This window comes from Amblyraja radiata, chromosome 6 (assembly GCF_010909765.2).
Source record: "Amblyraja radiata isolate CabotCenter1 chromosome 6, sAmbRad1.1.pri, whole genome shotgun sequence".
NCBI classification, from domain to species: Eukaryota; Metazoa; Chordata; class Chondrichthyes; order Rajiformes; family Rajidae; genus Amblyraja; species Amblyraja radiata.
In genome coordinates, this window is record NC_045961.1 from 18448818 (window position 1) to 18467142 (window position 18325).

General features: G+C 44.9%; 1 protein-coding gene across 2 annotated transcripts in view; it reads left to right on the forward strand.

Moving 5' to 3' along the window:
* The window catches only part of atp7b (ATPase copper transporting beta), an 80568-nt gene that overhangs the window by 43610 nt on the left and 18633 nt on the right, over positions 1–18325 (forward strand). For both annotated transcript variants that reach the window (XM_033022278.1, XM_033022279.1), the window contains exons 13-17: positions 4305–4499; positions 7327–7509; positions 11365–11566; positions 12527–12673; positions 17049–17191. In XM_033022278.1, the coding sequence (XP_032878169.1) occupies positions 4305–4499; positions 7327–7509; positions 11365–11566; positions 12527–12673; positions 17049–17191 (870 nt within the window). The remainder of the gene's footprint in view (positions 1–4304; positions 4500–7326; positions 7510–11364; positions 11567–12526; positions 12674–17048; positions 17192–18325) is intronic.

Genomic DNA, 18325 nt, shown 5'->3' on the forward strand with positions numbered 1-18325 from the left:
AGATGACAATGGTAATGTGCCCCTGCACTGATCCCTGAGGCAAACCAATGGAGGCAAAACAGGCCTCCAGTCCAAAAAACAAATTTCCACCAGCACCCTCTGCTTCCCACCATGAATCCAATTCTGTATCTTGTTAGCCATCTCTTCCTGGATCCTGTGCGATTTATTCTTCCAGAGCAGCCTACCATCTGGAAGCATCAAATGACTCGCTTATGTCCACAGAGAGACTGTCTACGGCTTTGTCCTCATCAACCTTCATAAGTTCATACATTCTCGGAGTAGAATTAGGCCACCCGGGCCATCAAGTCTACTCGGCCATTCTATAGTGACTGATCTATCTTTCCCTCTCAACCCCTTTTCTCGTGTCTTAGCCCCATAACCCCTGACATCCTTACTAATCAAGAATCTGTCAATCTTCGCATTAAAAATATCCATTGACTTGGCCTCCACTGCCGTTTGTGACAATTATTTCCGAAGATTCACCATCCTCTGACTAAAGAAATTCCTCCTTTCTAAAGATACATCATTTTATTCCCATTAGTGGAAACCTCTCCACATTCACTCTATCCAGGCCTTTCACCATTCGGTAAGTTTCAATGATGTCACCCTTTATCCTTCTAAACTCTAGCGAGTGCAGGACCAATGCCTTCAAATGCTCATCATATGTTAAACCAATTATCCCGGGATCATTCTCTTACACCTCCTCTGGACCCTCTCCAACGCCAACATGTCTTTCCTCAGATATGGGGTCCAAAACTCCACCAAACAAAATGTGGTCTGACCAATGCCTTATAAAGCCTCAGCATTACATCCTTGTGTTTATATTCTGGCCCTCTAGAAATAAATGCTATCCTCCTTGGGTACCACTTCAAAATCAGATTCATGAGACACAAACTCCAACGTACAAAAGAAATGCTCACTATCCTGAATCAACCCATCTATCTAAATGCATCTGTAACTCATCCTTTAGAATCCTCTCCTGTAACCTGCCAACTACAAATGTTGGGGCCTTTGGTCTATAGGTCCCAAGCTTTTCCTTGCAGCCCCTATTAAATACAGGCATAACATTAGCCATCCTCCTGTCATCCAGCACCTCACCTGTATCTAACAATAATTTGTATATTTCAGTCAGGACTCCTGCACTTTCTTCTCCAGCTTCCCACAGTGTCCTTAGATACATGTGATCAGGTCCGGGAGGTAAATATTTACCGACCTTCCAGGGGACGCGGAGCGTTTTTGAAAGTGTGGGGGGGGGGGGGGGGGGAGCTGAGCAAGCACTGATCACTGGCCTTGGGGGTTCCCGGCAAGGGAGTGGAGGGGCCGAGTGGGGGGGAGGGTGTGGGAGGGGGGTAGGGACTTTTTGAAATTTGATGTATTAAAATCATTTTTTAGTGCATTGTAGAAGTATGATTTCAATGTTTTTTATTTGAAGTATTTTTAGGATAATGTAGGGCCTGCATGATAGGAGTAGGTGATTATTAATTTTGTTATTGCTCGATCTCCAAAAACTGGGGGATAATAATACAGGTCATCCCCCACCTCAAAAAGTGGGGGGATATATGCCCCATCTCCCCTCCCCCACCCGGATCGACACTAGTGCCTTCTATGGTACAGAAAATTTGACAAAAAAACTTTCAAATGTGTTATAATTTCAAGTGCTATTTTTTTTAAATGTTTGTAGTTGGAGAAAGGGACAAGAAATAATCATAACATTTCCTGATTTTGCAAAGTCATACAAATTATGTTTTGCTCGGGGAAAAAAGCAGAGCCTTTTGAAAGTATGCGTTCTCCTTTGACGTTTATTTCATTTTGATTTGAATTTAGAATCATCAAACCATGACATTAATAAAGGGGGCATATGTTTGTGGAAACGTTACTTTTTTTAAAGTAAGACTATGGAGAAATCTAAAATGCATTAGAAATATACAGTTCAATGCACTTCTTGCCCAAAGTAGGTGAATCGAGGACCAAAGGACACATTTAAAGTGAAGGGAAAAAGATTTCATAGGAATCTGAGGGGTAATATTTTCCACACAAAGGGTGGTGGGTGTATGGAACAAGCTGCCAGAGGAGGTAGTTGAGGCAGGGACTATCCCAACATTTAAGAAACAATTAGACTGATACATGGATAGGACAGGTTTGGAGGGATATGGACCAAAAGCAGGTAGCTGGGACATGTTGGCTGATATGGGCAAGTTGGGCCGAAGAGCCTGTTTTCACACTGTATCATTCTATGACTACATTATGCCTCCACCATGCATGAATGCTTCAAAATCAAGTGGTCGAGTTTTATTGCCATATACTCGCATAGAAACATAGAAAATAGGTGCAGGAACAGGCCATTCGGCCCTTTGAGCCAGTACTGCCATTCAATATGATCATGGCTGTTCATCTAAAATCAGTGCCCCTTTCCTGTTTTTTCCCCATATCCCTAGATTTCGCTAGCTCCAAGAGCTAAATATAACTCTAAGTTGAAAATATCCAGTGAATTGGCCTCCACTGCCTTCTGTGGCAGAGAATTCCACAGATTCACAACTCTCTGGGTGAAGAAAGTTTGTCCTCATCTCAGTCCTAAATGGCCTACCCCTTATTCTTAAACTGTGACCCCTGATTCTGGACTCAGGAATTTTTTCTTGCAGTTACCATAAATGAAAAAAGAGCAGGCACGCAGGATGCTTTCTCCAACCACCACCATTTGAAGGCCACTACCTTCCACTGCTTCTACCCAGTGCTTGGTACCTACTTCCAGCAGCCACTGGTTGTCCTCCAAGATACACCGAGCCGCAGCCTGGTCCATGCTGGTCACCTGGGCGAATTCAGCACAGAGACTCTCACGGCAGCGGCGCAACGCTTCCGACGCCTCCGACGGCCCGGGACTCTTGCACTGAGGCTGCTCCATGGCTGGAGCTGCAGCGAGCGACTCGCCAGCCCCGCAAACACTCGCCAGCCCTGGCTCCCCTTCCGCATCTGCCGCTGCTTCTGCTTCCATCCCTCCATCCGCCCCAGCTCTCCAACACCCATGACCAGGTTGCTCAGAGCACAACAGCACCTCGTCCAACGCTGGAGACATTGAAACATGTCTAGCCAAAAAAGTGGGGGAGCTGCAGCCCCCCCGATTCCGCGGCCCATGTCTTCATATGCCATATGACATCCAGCGCCTCCTTGAACGTAATATGGACAGTCCTCAAGACATCTTCACTCCAGCATTTTGTGTCTATCTTCATTAACTGCCCCAAGTTTTCCAGTCTTCATGTCTTTCTCTATGTAAAAGCAGAGGAAAAATACTAATTGAGGACCCTGCCCATCTCCTGCGGCTTCACATAGAGATGACCACTGTTTTTCTGAGGGGCCCTATTCTCTCTCTGGTTACCCATCCTCCCCTGGACTCTCAAGGGAAAAAAAGGAGAACTGCTGGAGGAACTCAGAGGATAATCTCCGGAGAGAAATGGGCAGTCCATGTTTCAGGAAGAGACCATTCTTCAGATAGAAAGAGGAGGGGAAGTAGTCAGTACTGGGAAAAAGTGGGCGTGAGAGAGTTATGTAATAGATATCAGGAGCCAGAAAGGAAGAAAGTTGGAGAAGTCATTGTTCATGCCATTGGGTTGTAGACTACTCAAGCAGAAAATGAAGTGATGTTTCTCTGGTTTGCTTTGGCCTCACCCAGTGGAGGAGGTTGAGGACAGACAGGACAGTTTGGGAATGGGAAGGAGAATTAATATAGCTGGAAAACAGGATATCCAGATAGTGATAGGGAACAGAGCACATGCTGAGCAAGGTGGTCATCTCGTCTGATCTTGGTCTCACTACTGTCAAAGCCACATCGAGAGCACCAAATACAAAGACAAGGTTGGATGAGGAGCAGGTAAATCTCCATGTCACTTGGAAGGCTCCTGAGATACCTGGATCATATTAAATCCCACCACCATCCACATCTTTCTTTTTCCACCCTTTTCTTCCCTCTACGGAGACCAGTCTCATTGTGACTCACTCATTCCCCCCCCCCCCCCCCCCCCCCCCATCCACGCTAGTGAAGCTGCAGATACCACTGCATGCTGAACTGGCATTAACGGCACAGGGCAAGTTTTACACGGGGGGACACTGTACTGGAGACGTCAACTCTATCAGCAACACAGGGTCTGAGGTATCCAGGAGTGTGCCCCTCTGAGTTACCCCGAGTTTCACTTGCAGTGTTTTGTTGTTGGAATTGTCTGAGTTAAATTTCTAGCTCACTGTGCCAACCAGAGACATTGCCTGTTTCTGTATATTGACTCATTATGTTATGTTCTCGACTCCTCTTTTCTCAGGGCTACAACACAAACATCTCCAGAGCTGAGCTGATTGTCAGATTCGCGTTTCAGACCTCCATTACGGTTCTGTCCATCGCATGCCCCTGCTCGCTGGGACTGGCCACTCCGACGGCTGTCATGGTGGGAACAGGGGTCGGTGCTCAAAATGGCATCCTCATTAAGGGTGGAGAACCGCTGGAGATGGCACACAAGGTCAGTGGCTGTAGAGTGACCAAGTTGGAAAAACCAGTGAGTGAAAGGTAATATAGGTTTTCACCAGCAAAAGCTGCCTACGGACATCTGTTTTAGAACATAGAATGGTGTAGCACGAGAACAGGCCCTTCGGCCCACAATGTCTGTGCCAAACATGATACCAAATCTTATCGGCGTACAGATAATCCATATCCCTCCTTCATTCCTTCATATTTTCCAAAAGCCTCTTCAATGTCACTATCATATCTGCCTCCATCACCACCAACTGGCAGCATGTTCCAGGCACCCCACACGCTCTGTGAAAAAAAAACTTGCATATCTCTCTTGAACTTTGTCCTCTCATCTTAAAGTTATGCCCTCTAGTCTGTGATATTTCCATTCTGGGAAGAAGGTTTTGCACTATTATGGTCTTGTTACCTAGTATTACTGATTATTAATTAATTTATTGTATTATTGATTATTACATATTATCTGTGTGTATTTCATTAATGGGCCTGTAAATCTGTAGCAAGTAAGAATGTCATTTTTCTGTTGCCAGTGCATGTGACAATTCTATGCACGTGACTTTTGACTCGTGGAAGAACATTTTGATGCAGCCAGTCAAAAGATCACTGATAATTTTTTCTTGGGGTAAAAAAAAAATGCACGGTGGAGGAGGGGATAAATGTATGATACAGACAGCTTAACAAACATTAATCTGCAACCATATTCATAGCAAATACACTTCCAATTGACTGCCTAATTCTTTACTAAGTAACTGTGTTAAGTTAACACTTTATTAATTCTACAAAAAAAAGACACGGAGTGCTGGAGTAACTCAGTGGGTTGGGCAGCATCTCTGGAGAACATGGATAGGTGATGTTTCAGGTCAGGTCCGTTCCAGAGATGCTGCTTGATCGGCTGAGTTACTCCAGGACTTTTGGAAACCAGCATCTGCAGTTTTTTGTGCCTTTATTAAGGTCTTTATTTCCCTGGAGTGAAGGTGGGTGAGAGATGACATAATGAAGATATATACAATTATGAGATGTGTGGTTAGAGTAGATAGCCACTGTCTGTTACCCATGGTAGGAGTGTCTATATCTAGAGGGCAGAGGTTAAGGTGATAGGTAGGAGATTTAAAGATGATCTGTAGTGTAAATTGAAATAGTTGGTATCTAGAACGAGCTGTCAGACGAGATGGTGGAGGCAGGAACAGGAAGAACACTTGAGAGGCATCAGACAGGTACATGGATGTAAAGGCATAGGGGGTGTAGAATTAATGCAGGCAAGTGGGATTAGTACACATGGACTCGATGGTCGGCATGGACGCAGTAGGCTGAAGGGCCTGTTTCTCTGCCGTATAACTCTGACTCCATAATTTTAATAGAAAAATAGATATAGAAAATAGGTGCAGGAGGAGGCCATTCGGCCCTTCGAGCCAGTACCGCCATCCATTGTGATCATGGTTGATCGTCCCCAATCAATAACCCGTGCCTGCCTTCTCCCCATATCCCTTGATTCCACTTGCCCCTAGAGCTCTATCTAACTCTCTCTTAAATCCATCCAGTGATTTGGCCTCCACTGCCCTCTGTGGCAGGGAATTCCACAAATTCACAACTCTCTGGGTGAAAAAGTTTTTTCTCACCTCAGTCATAAATGGCCTCCCCTTTATTCTAAGACTGTGGCCCCTGGTTCTGGACTCGCCCAACATTGGGAATTTTTTTCCTGCATCTAGCTTGTCCAGTCCTTTTATAATTTTATATGTTTCTATAAGATCCTTATATGTTTCTATAAGATCCATATTTTATAATCTAATGTTTCCATAGACCAGGAATCAGGCAAGACCTCTTGCCATCTTTAGTCATCAGACAGACTAGGACTTTATTTATTGGAGTACAGGAGGCAGAGGGGTGATCTTAGAGTGTATAAAATCATGAGTGGGTATAAAATCATAGGTAGGGTGAATGCACAGAATCTTTTACCTAGAGTAGGAGAATCAAGAATCAGAGGACATAGGTTTAAGGGGAAAGGGGTAAGATTTTCTGGTGACCTGTGGGACAACCTTTTCACACAGAGGGTGGTGGGTAAATGGATCGAACTGCCCCAGAAGGTAGTTGAGGCAGGTACTATTACAACATTTAAAAGATACTTACACAGGTACATGGATAGGAAAGGTTTCGAGGGATATGGACCAAATGCGGGCAAATGGGAGTAGCTTAGATCGAGCATTGTGTGGCAAGGACGAGTTGGGCAAAGGGCCTGTTTCCGTGCTGTATGACTGTAACTCTATCTAATTCATCCTGACTTTTGTGAGATCTATTTGCAGAATGCTGCACATTTAAAAAAAAAATACAGTTCAGTTTGAAATGTCACAGGAGCATTGTGTTCTGGGACTGGGTGCAGTGAGTTCCCACAAAATAATGTAATATTTCATCCATTCTGGTGAATGGCAATATTCTTTGGGAAATGATGGAAACTGAAGCTGATAAAAGTTGATAACCGGCATTTGAGAACACAGTTTAAGAATAAGGAGTAAGCCATTTAGAACGGAGACGAGGAAACACTTTTTCTCACAGAGAGTGGTGAGTCTGTGGAATTCTCTGCCTCAGAGGGCGGCGGAGGCAGGTTCTCTGGATGTTTTCAAGAGAGAGCTAGATAGGGCTCTTAAAATAAGCGGAGTCAGCGGATATGGGGAGAAGGCAGGAACGGGGTACTGATTGGGGATGATCAGCCATGATCACATTGAATGGCGGTGCTGGCTCGAAAGGCCAAATGGCCTACTCCTGCATCTATTGTCTATTGTCTATTAATAATTTCACTGTACTGAATGGAGCTATCGTCTCTCTAGATAAAAGTGGTGATGTTTGACAAGACTGGGACAATCACCCAGGGTGTTCCTCAGGTAATGAGGGTTCTTGTACTGGGAAACATTGCTCAACTATCCCTGAAGACACTGCTTGCAGTTGTAGGCACTGCAGAAGCCAGCAGTGAACATCCTCTTGGAAGTGCCATCACCAAATACTGCAAGGAAGTAAGTCATGGATGTTCTCTCTGCTTCTCTCAATCTAGTTTCAATTTAAGAAATCCTTACTTTATTTTGTGAGTATAAACTTGGCTTCTACAGGAATATGTATGAAGATGTTGGCCCGATGAAATATTCTGTCAAGTAACAAAAGATATCTGTTTGGATCATTTTCTTCTTGTCAAGGTGAAGATAATTTCAGGATCTACTTTCAAAGAACAATTCTTCCACCTTAAAGGGCCTGTCCCACTTGAGCGTCATTTGCGTGTCATTTACGCGACACAATTTACGCGTCACGACGCAGGACTCGTGCGTCATGATGCGGGCATGGCGTGCATTACGCGCGCATAGTGCCACCTGCGTGACGCGTAAATGATGCCCGTGGGACAGGCCCTTAACATTTCGTCCCCACCAACCCTGTCCCTGACCTCTCCACATTCAACTCTCTCCTGAACTTCAGATTTTTAAGTCTTTGGTCCTAAATATATTTACTGATTTCAGATCTAATTCTAATAAGTAATTCCTGTGCCCTATAAATAGTGCAAATATTTTTTAAGGAGTGCTTCACCTGTGGATGAAATGATTGTTTTTGCGAATTCAGCCACATTTCCTTACAATACAATACAATTTATTTGTTATCATTGAACCTCTTGAGGTTCAAACAAAATTTGGTTTCTGCAGTCATACACACAGGAAAAAAGAACCAAGACACAACACAATTTACACAAACATCCATCACAGTGTATCTCCTCCTCACTGTGATGGAAGGCAAAGTTTTATCTCTCCCCTGCACTCCTCCCGATCAAAGCCCCCGGCGGGCGATGGTAAGTGTCCCGCGGCCATTAAAGCCGCGCCGGGCGATGCAAGGCCGTGCTCCGGGTCTTGGTGTTGGAGCCCCCGGCGGGCGATGGGAAGTGTCCCACGGCCGTTAAAGCCGCGCCGGGCGATGTAAGGCCCTGCTCCAGGTCATCTTCAACCCCGCAACTCGGGCGGGAAAGTCGCAGTTGCGGAAGCCCCAAAAAGCGGTCTCCCAGCAGGGACCCGCAGGCTCCCGGTGTCACCGTCCACCAGACCTGCGGCTGGAGCCTCCGAATCTCTGGGGTCGGGCTGCAGCAGCTCGCCACCACTGCTCCTCCCGCTCCGAACTCGGCCAGCTCCGCGACTGGAGCCCCAGGTCGTTCCGGTTGGAGGCCACCCAGGGTGGCAGGGGAAAGATTTAAAAGTTTCCCCCACCACCCCCCGCCCCCCACACACATACTCAGTTTAAAAAAAAACACTATAACTTCATTTAAACGAGACAAAAAATAAAACAAGACAGACGGACTGCAGAGGCCGCTGCGACGTGAGTGATTACAGATTAATAGGCGCAAGGAACTGCAGATCCAGTTTACAAAAAAAGACACAAAGTGCTGGAGTAACTCAGCGGGTCAGGCAGCATCTCTGGAGAACATGGATTGGTGACTTTCTGGGTCGGGACCCTGTTCAGACTGATACGAAACGTCACCGATCCATGTTCCCAAGAGATGCTGCCTGACCCGCTAAGTTACTCCAGCACTTTGTTACCAGCTGAGTTACTCCAGCACTTTGTGTTTTTTGTTAACATGTCCGAACACATGTTCAATGCCCACGTGCTTTACACCAGGAACAACTCTGACATCTCTATGTCGTGTATTACTGTGGATCAACATTTTACTTTCTATTTGTTCTCCGACCCATCAGGAATCCTGCCGTTCAGGGCATATTTCTCGACTTCTTTTCCCACAGCAGTTGACTGTAACATTTGCCTCTTTAATTTCTATCTGTGCCCACTTTCCCTGCACCATCTTAACTACTGCCACCTAACCCCCCTGTGACGGATCCTTGGGCATTTATTAACTCAAGATGCAAATTTTTTTTTTAATATCATGTGGTTCAAGTAAATTTCTGCATTGTGTTGACAGCTGTCTTAAAGTGAAATTGAACAGAAAGACGTGGAAACACTCAGCAGTCAGTCAGCATCTGCGGAGAGAGAATCAGGAATAACTGGTCAAAGACCCTTCCTCATGACCAGGGAAGACGGAGAACAAGTTAAAGTTCCTGAAGGGTGGGGGAGGAATTGGCAGGATACAGGGCTCGCTGATTGTTTCACTGAACACCTTCGCTCAGTCCGCCGAGGCCAACGAGATCTCTCGGTTGCTAAACACTTTAATCCCCCTCCCATTCCCTTACTGACCAGGGCTTCCTCCACTGTCAGAGTGTGGCCAAACGCAAATTGGAGGAACAGCACCTCGTATTTCGCTTGGGCAGCTTACAACCCAGTGGTGAGAAACATAGAAACATAGAAAATAGGTACAGGAGGAGGCCATTCGGCCCTTCGAGCCAGCACCGCCATTCATTGTGATCATGGCTGATCGTCCCCAATCAAAAACCTGTGCCTGCCTTCTCCCCATATCCCTTGATTCCACTAGCCCCTCGAGCTCTATCTAACTCTCTCTTAAATCCATCCAGTGATTTGGCCTCCACTGCCCTCTGTGGCAGGGAATTCCACAAATTCACAACTCTCTGGGTGAAAATGTTTTTTCTCACCTCAGTCTTAAATGGCCTCCCCTTTATTCTAAGACTGTGGCCCCTTGTTCTGGGCTCGCCCAACATTGGGAACATTTTTCCTGCATCGAGCTTGTCCAGTCCTTTTATAATTTTATATGTTTCTAGAAGATATCCCCTCATCCTTCTAACTCCAGTGAATGCAAGCCTAGTCTTTTCAATCTTTCCTCATATGACAGTCCCGCCATCCCAGGGATCAATCTCATGAACCTACGCTGCACTGCCTCAATCACAAGGATGTCCTTCCTCAAATTTTGATTTCTCTAACTTAAAGTAACCTTGCTTTCCCTCTCTCTCCATCCCTCCCCCACCCTAGTACTCCGACTAGTTTCACTGTCCTCTTGATTAATTTTACTGTTTGTATGCCTCATTGTCACCTTCCCCCTGAACCATTCCACATTTCCTTGATCATCGTCTACTTTGATCTGTTCTTTTCACACCTTACATGTTCTTTGTACCTTTCCATATCCCGTTTTCCTCCCCCGACTCTCAGTCTGAAGAAGGATCGCGACCCGAAACGACACCCATTCCTTCGCTCCAGAGATGCTGCCTGTCCCGCTGAATTATTTCAGCGTTTTGTGTCTATCTTCAGTGTAAACCAGCGTCTGCAGTTCCTTCCTACACAAAGAATACTCCTTGCTCCATCCGAGCATACAAAGTGCTGGAGGAACTCAGTGGGCCAGTCAGCATCTGTGAAGGGAATTGATAGATGATGTTTTGGGTTGGGACCCTTCTACAGACCCTGTCAGAAGTCTGAAGAAGGGTCCCGATCTGAAACGTTGTCTATCCATTTCCTCCAGGGATGCTGCCTGGCCTGCTGAGTTACTCCAGCACTTTGTGTGTTACAAAAGAAAAACAGAAAGTGCTCGAGGAACTCAGTGAGTCAGGCAGCACGAGCATGTGGAGGACATGGATAGGTGATGTTTTGGGTTGGGACCCTTCTTCAGGCTGACGGAGTAGGGGGAAAAAGGTAGGAAAGAGATGTGAGGTCAGAACAAAGCATAGCAAGTGATAGGTTGGTACAGGTGAGGGGGGGATGATTGGCAGAATGACAAAGGCTGGAGGACAAAATGGGTGTCCGATAAGCAGAGTAGAGGTGGAGTGAAATGTAAAGCCAGAAGGAGGGATGTGGGTGGAAGGTATGAATTTCTTCCTGTGGGCGCTGCCTTACCTGCCGAGTGTTTCCATTTTTTTCTGCTTTCACTTCAGATATCCAGCATCTGCTGTCTTTGTTTAATTTTTTGATTATTGTCTTACGGCAATGTTTCCGGCCTGCCTCAGGAGCTTGGCACAGACGTGCTTGGGCACTGTACAGATTTTCAGTCTGTTCCAGGCTGTGGCATCAGCTGCAAAGTTGCCAACGTTGAAACTGTGCTGAAGAAAAGTGAACAGAGTCCCAGTAAGGAGCGAGAGCAGAGTGGAGAGTTAATGCAGATCCGTGACTCACACAATATAGTGTCCTCACAGATAACTGGAGCAGAAGGTGAGTGCTTGCATTACTCATTTTAGCTGGTCAGATTCATGGCACCTGTAAAAGGTGGATAATAATATTAGGAATTGATTTGATAATATTGAGGCTTTTAGAATTTCACTTTTACCAGGAGAAATTCCTGGTTCAAAAGACAAATGGCAGATTAATTCAAGCAAGTGTGAGGTAGTGCACTTTGGGAGGTGGAACGCAAGGGGAAAATTACAATTAATGGCAATACCCTTAACAGCATTGATGTATGAAGAGCCCTTGGGGTCCAAGTCCATAAAGGGCCTGTCCCACTTGGCAAATCATTTGTGTGTCACGCAGATGGCGCGTGAAGATTTTGCACATCACAAAATCCTGCGACGCCGCACACGGCCGTGCGTCACTGCCTATCTCATCGCGCACCATGCGCGTATCATGAGCGTGTCACGACGCGCGTGTCGTGAGTCTTGAAGCGTAAATGATGTTGCGTAAATTACGCGCAAATGAAGGCCAAGTGGGACAGGCCCTTTACTCCTTGAAAATGGCAATACGAGTAAACGAAGTGGTGAAAAGACAACATGGCATGCACACCTGCATTGGTTGGGGCATTGAATATAAAAGTCAGGAAGTCATCATACAGCTTTATAGGGCTTTTCTTAGGCCACTTTTGGGAGTTTTGCAAGCAGGTCATAGCATCATGTTCGGTATAGACGTTGTGGTCCGAAGGGCCTGTTTCTATATAGTACTGTACCATGTTCTATAACACTGTTTAACCATGTGGCGTGTTGGAAAAAACCTGTTTGGCACTAGTGTGCAAAAGGTGTTGAAGGTTGTTAAAATAAACCATGAAGGAAATGAACAGAAATGCAGCACTCAGACCCTGCTGTGCCGTTCTTGCCATCTCCCTGACAACCTTTTATGCCACATGTTCCCTGAATAATGATGATATTATTTATTGAGTACCGAGCTATTTGTTACCACCTTTAGGAACAGTGATTTCCCAAGCGTACTCTGTGTCGATTGGAAACCGGGAGTGGATGATACGCAATGGGTTGCATGTCGGGAATGATGTCGACGAGGCGATGATTAGTCACGAAATGAAAGGACAGACAGCAGTGCTGGTGGCTGTAGATGGTAAAGTCCAACTGCGGAGTAGCGATAGTGTCATTAGATTTACTCCGGAGCGGTGCCCTATTGCAAACTCTGCTCATCGTCCAATGCAATTGACCAATCTCAACTTCCCAGCAATTCAGCAATATCTATTTGTACATCATTATCAATAATCCAATTTAATTGTTTGATTTATCATTTTTTATAAATTCCTCAGAAATTGAGCATATTATTAATAAGATCAGTTGTTCTGGTATGAGTAGACACTCGTGTGTGAAATAAACTCTAAATGGTCATCCACAACATATGTGGGGGGAAGTTCGGTAAAAATATCCCAAATTAATAAAAGAGTAGGAGGAAAAGAAAAATCTAAATAAAATTTATATTGATAAAACTAGAAATCTGAAATAGACATAAAATACTGGGGCTGTACAGGAACTTTGGGGAATTTATAATTGTAAGGATAGTTTAAAATGTTCTGTGCTGAATACAATAGAGTGTAAATATTGGAATAATATAAAATGTGTCGGCTCTTCCCCGAGTTTAACAAGTAATTGTTGAGTGAAAGTTGATGATTAAGCATTGATGTACAGAGGGATTCTGGGGTCCTAGTCCATAGTTCCTTGAAAGTGGCAACGCAAGTAAAAGACAGGTAATGAAGGCATATGTGTATTTTTACAATACTGGAGAGATTTCAGCACAGAACATTAAAAATGTAATCTCCACTGTTTCAAGTAGTATGGTGTTAATTTTTTCAGGTACACAAAAATGCTGGAGAAACTCAGCGGGTGCAGCAGCATCTTAGGAGCGAAGGAGATAGGCAACGTTTCGAGCCGAACCCCTGAAACGTTGCCTATCTCCTTCGCTCCATAGATGCTGCTGCACCCGCTGAGTTTCTCCAACATTTTTGTGTACCTTCGATTTTCCAGAATCTGCAGTTCCTTCTTAAACAATGAATTTTTTCAGGGATTGTTACTCAAACGTGCAAGAGATAGTAGAGATAAAATCAAGTTAAACCCCTGTCCCACGGTACGAGTTCATTCCAAGAGATCTCCCGAGTTTGCCCTGATTCGAACTCGGAGATTTACGGTAATGGCCACTCGTCGGTACTTGGGGCTCTCGTTGACATTTTTCATCATGTTGAAAAATCTTCACGAGTCTTCCTGTGCTTACCTGCCGTTAGCGAGTCTTCCCGAGTACCTGCCGTTAGCGCTAAGAGACATCCCCGAGCGCCGATGTACCCGCTACGTTCATTCTCCGTGCTTACCACGAGTTTGATTTTTTTTTAAACTCGGGAGAGCTCTTGGAATGAACTCGTACCGTGGGACAGGGCTATTAGGAATTAAATTAATTCTCTGATTCAGCCAGTTTATATCTCAAAAATATCAATTTTTAGGACACCAAAAATGTGACTTGCTTTGACACAATGAAATAAAGAGACAATTTCTGCATTAATTTCATTATAATTCAAAGCATTGTCAAGTTCGTTGCTTTGCAGAGATGCATGTTTCACAGTAATAAACAAAACCTTTGAAGAATTTGGCATTAAGTGCACTGAATGGCCATATTTCAAAGGGTGTAACGGTGGTTACTCTTGGTGTCCACCCTATTTTAGAGCAACCACCGTTACACCACAATGGTAAATTAAGACCAAAGAACTTTGCAAGGAGATTGAAAATGTTCTAGTTTGAAGAACTCAATAGATAATGAAATTATGAGAAGAAAGTAACCTTAATATCAAGATTCTGTAACAGCTGCTGCATGCCAAAATTGGTGAATATTTTTGGTGTCCACCATCACAAGCGTAACACCAGCATTTTGCAGTAGCTATATTTCCATCAAATTATGTACCTGCAGTCTCTTATTACGCATGGACAATTACTTCCCTACAGTTTATTCAAAACATGAGAAAGAAATTACAAACAAAGAAATACTGGAAGAAACAGGAGCTACTTTCATTTTGGTGCCCACCCTTGGACACTGTGTAATGCGCGTCATGCACGTTTCAGTACTTAATAGGAATATTGCTCATTTGATGACATACTCCTGTTTATAGCAAAAAAAAAATTTGTATGTTGAAAAACAGCAAAAGTGAAGAAATCAGCTATCATGGTTTAGAAAAAAAATGACTTTCTAAATTTCATGTAACTGTTGTTATGGTGAACACCAAACATAAAGTGTAAAAAAACGCATGGGAACGCATGTTAAACAGGAATTTTGTTCATTAATCAAATTTTCTCAAACATCATGAACTATCTCTCCCTGTCATGTACTGCCGCTGTGAGGGTTTTTGATTACATGTTTAAATAATTTATTTGTGAACTTCAGTTTAATGTATAATGTTATACTTTTTGTACCCAGTATTGTAAAAATATGCTTGCTTTCAAAGATTGAGTATAAGAGTCCGGAATTCATGACGCAGCTTTATAGAAACATAGAGAATAGGTGCAGGAGTAGGCCATTCGGCCCTTCGACTTTGGATAGGCTACCTTTGAAGTATTGCATATAGTTCTAGTCCCCCATTACAGGAACGAAATGGAGGCTTTGGAAGGGTGCAGAGGAGGTTTATCAGAATGATGCCTGGGTTATGGGCCTGTCCCACTTGGCAATTTTTTATGCAACTGCCAGTGACTGTCATAGTCGTAGCAGGTCGCCGAAAAATCGGCGACAACCTATGTCATCCTGGCGACAACCTACGACAGCACCTATGTCAGGAGAAGTCAAGCTACGCTTATTGGCGTCAAACCCACTGTCGCCGAAAAATTTTCAACATGTTGAAAATTTGGCGGCGACGAGAAAGACGCTACGACTTTTTGCGTAACTGAGGAGACTTTTCCCGGCGACCACTGGCGAACATGTGGCGACAAACTAGTTGCCTGTGGTTGCCTAAAAAAATCACCTAAGTGGGACAGGCCCATTAGGGGGTATCAGTTACAAGAGATTGAAGAGACTTTGAGTTTTTTTTCATGAAACACCACAGGTTTAGAGGAGACCTGATAGAAGTATCTCAATTATGAGAGGCATAGACAAGGTAGACACTCAGAACCCTTTTTCCCAGGAAGGAAATGTTAAAGACTAGAGGGCATAGCTTTCGGATGAGAGGGGCAAACTTTAAAGGAGATGTACTGGGCAAGTTTTTTTACATTGAACGAGTGCCTGAAATGTGCTGCTGGGGGTGGTGGTGGAGGCAGATATGACAGTAGCATTAAGAGACTTTTGGATAGGCATATGGATATGCAAGGAATGGAAGGATATGGTACACGTACAAGCAGAGTAAATTAGTTTATCTTGGCATCATGTTTGGCACTGTGAGCCGAAGGGCCAGTTCCTGTACTATGTTCTATTAAAGGTGCACACAAATACGATAAATGTGAGGTTATCCACTTTGGTGGTAAGAACAGGAAGGCAGATTATTATCTGAATGGAGTTGGATTTGGAAAAGGGGAGGTGGAACGAGACCTGGGTGTGCTTGTACATCAGTCACTGAAAGTAAGCATGCAGGTACAGCAGGCAGTGAAGAAAGCTAATGGCATGTTGGCCTTCATCACAAGAGGAGTTGAGTTTTGGAGCAAGGAGGTCCCACTGCCGTTGTACAGGGCCCTGGTGAGACCGCACCTGGAGTATTGTGTGCAATTTTTGGTCTCCTAATTCAAGGAAGGACATTATTACTATTAAGGGAGTGCAGCGTAAGTTCCCAGGTCAATTCCTGGGATGGCGGGACTGACATACGATGAAAGAATGGGTCGACTGGACTTGAATTCACTGGAATTTCGAAGGATGAGAACGGATCTTATAGAAACATATAAAATTCTTAAAGGATTGGACAAGCTAGATGCAGGATAAATATTCCCGATGGTGGGGGAGTCCAGAACCAGGGGTCACAGTTTAAGAATACGGGATAGGCCATTTAGGACTGAGATGAGGACATTTTTTATCACCCAGAGAGTTGTGAATCTGCAGAATTCTCTCACAGAAGGCGATGGAGGTCAATTTACTGGATATTTTCAAGAGAGAGTTAGATATAGCTCTGAGTGCTAAATGGATCAAGGGATATGGGGGAAAAAAGCAGGAACGGGGTTACTGATTTTAGATGATCAGCCATGATCATATTGAATGGTGGTGCTGGCTCAAAGGGCCGAATGGCCTACTCCTGCACTTATTTTTCTATTTTTCTAAAATGCTGGAGTAACTCAGTGGGACAGGCAGCATATCTGGAGAGAAGGAATGGGTGGAGTTTTGGGTCGAGACCCTTCTTCAGACCGATGTTCTATTAATATTGAGCAGTGCATTAAATCTATATCAAGTTACTTTGCATCAGTACAAATGCGGTTGATCAAGTTTCTGTTTGCACGTTCCCTGTTTTTGCCAATGCTGTGTAACCGATATCCTCTCTGGAAAGGTACGCTGTGCGGGATGATGGCAATCGCAGACACTGTCAAGCCTGAGGCCGCCCTGACTGTGTGCACCTTGCAAAACATGGGAGTGGACGTGGTGCTTCTGACAGGGGACAACCACAAAACCGCAACCGCCATTGCCAGCCAGGTAGGGGTTAATCACATCGGATCAATCCCCTTGGACACAACCTCTTGCAGTTGGTTCATTCACTTCTTGATTTCTGCTCATGAATTCTATCTGAGAGGGGAGGTGCCTGTCTTTGTAACTGTGAGAAACCCAACTGTCCCTTGTGCGTAGGATAGAACCAGTGTATGTGGATCGCCGATTGGCCAAATGTCCTGTTTCCATGCTGTATCTTTAAACTAAACTTCTAGTTCTTTCAGTGTCACTATTATCTCCGTTCAATGCTAGGAAGATAGAGCTGCATGAACTTGCTGGTCCTATTTACTCACCACAAATACAGGAGTCACTAAAATAAAAGATTGTACTGATGGCAAATAATTTCTCTATTCTTTGAATTTCATTGTTCAATTGTCGGTATATGACAATTTTACTTCGGAGTCACGCGAGTGACTACGTGAAGAACCCCGCCAGGACGCATGCGTGTCATATCGCTACACGCATTGCAACAAGTCACAGCAAGGGGGAACGACGTTCCCCTAGCGGCAAAATTTGAAAACCAGGAACAGCAGGTAAGGAGACTCTGCGTTCCAGAATTTGAAAGTCGGGAACAGCAGGTAAGAAGACTCTGCGTTCCTTCCACTCACCTTTTAGGTGGAAACATGGACCGGATCCATGAAGGCTGCGGGAAAGCTGGCGGGGGAGAACCGCGGAGTCGCGGGCAACCGGCAGCAGCAGCCAAAGGCACGCTAATCTCCCGTAATGGGAACAGCTGTGCCTGACTTTCGCTCCCGACTCGCTCCCGCACCGGGCTCGGCCGGGCGGGAAAGGGAAGCAAAAAACTAATGTTTCCCCATGCTGGGTTTTTTCACAGGAGGGGAAGCTGGAAAAAGTGGTGTCCACAAATGCTGCTAGTGAAGCTGGCTGGGGAGGACTGCGGAGTCGCGGGCAGCCGGCAGCAGCAACCAAAGGCACGTTAATCTCCCGTAATGGGAACAGCTGTGCCCGACTTTCGCTCCCGACTCACTCCCGCACCGGACCGGGCGGGAGAGGGAGCAAAACTAATGTTTCCCCGCGCCGGGTCTTTACAGGAGGGGAAGCTGGACAAAGGAGTGTCCACAAGTGCTGCTAGTGAAGCTGGCTGGGGAAGACCGCGGAGTC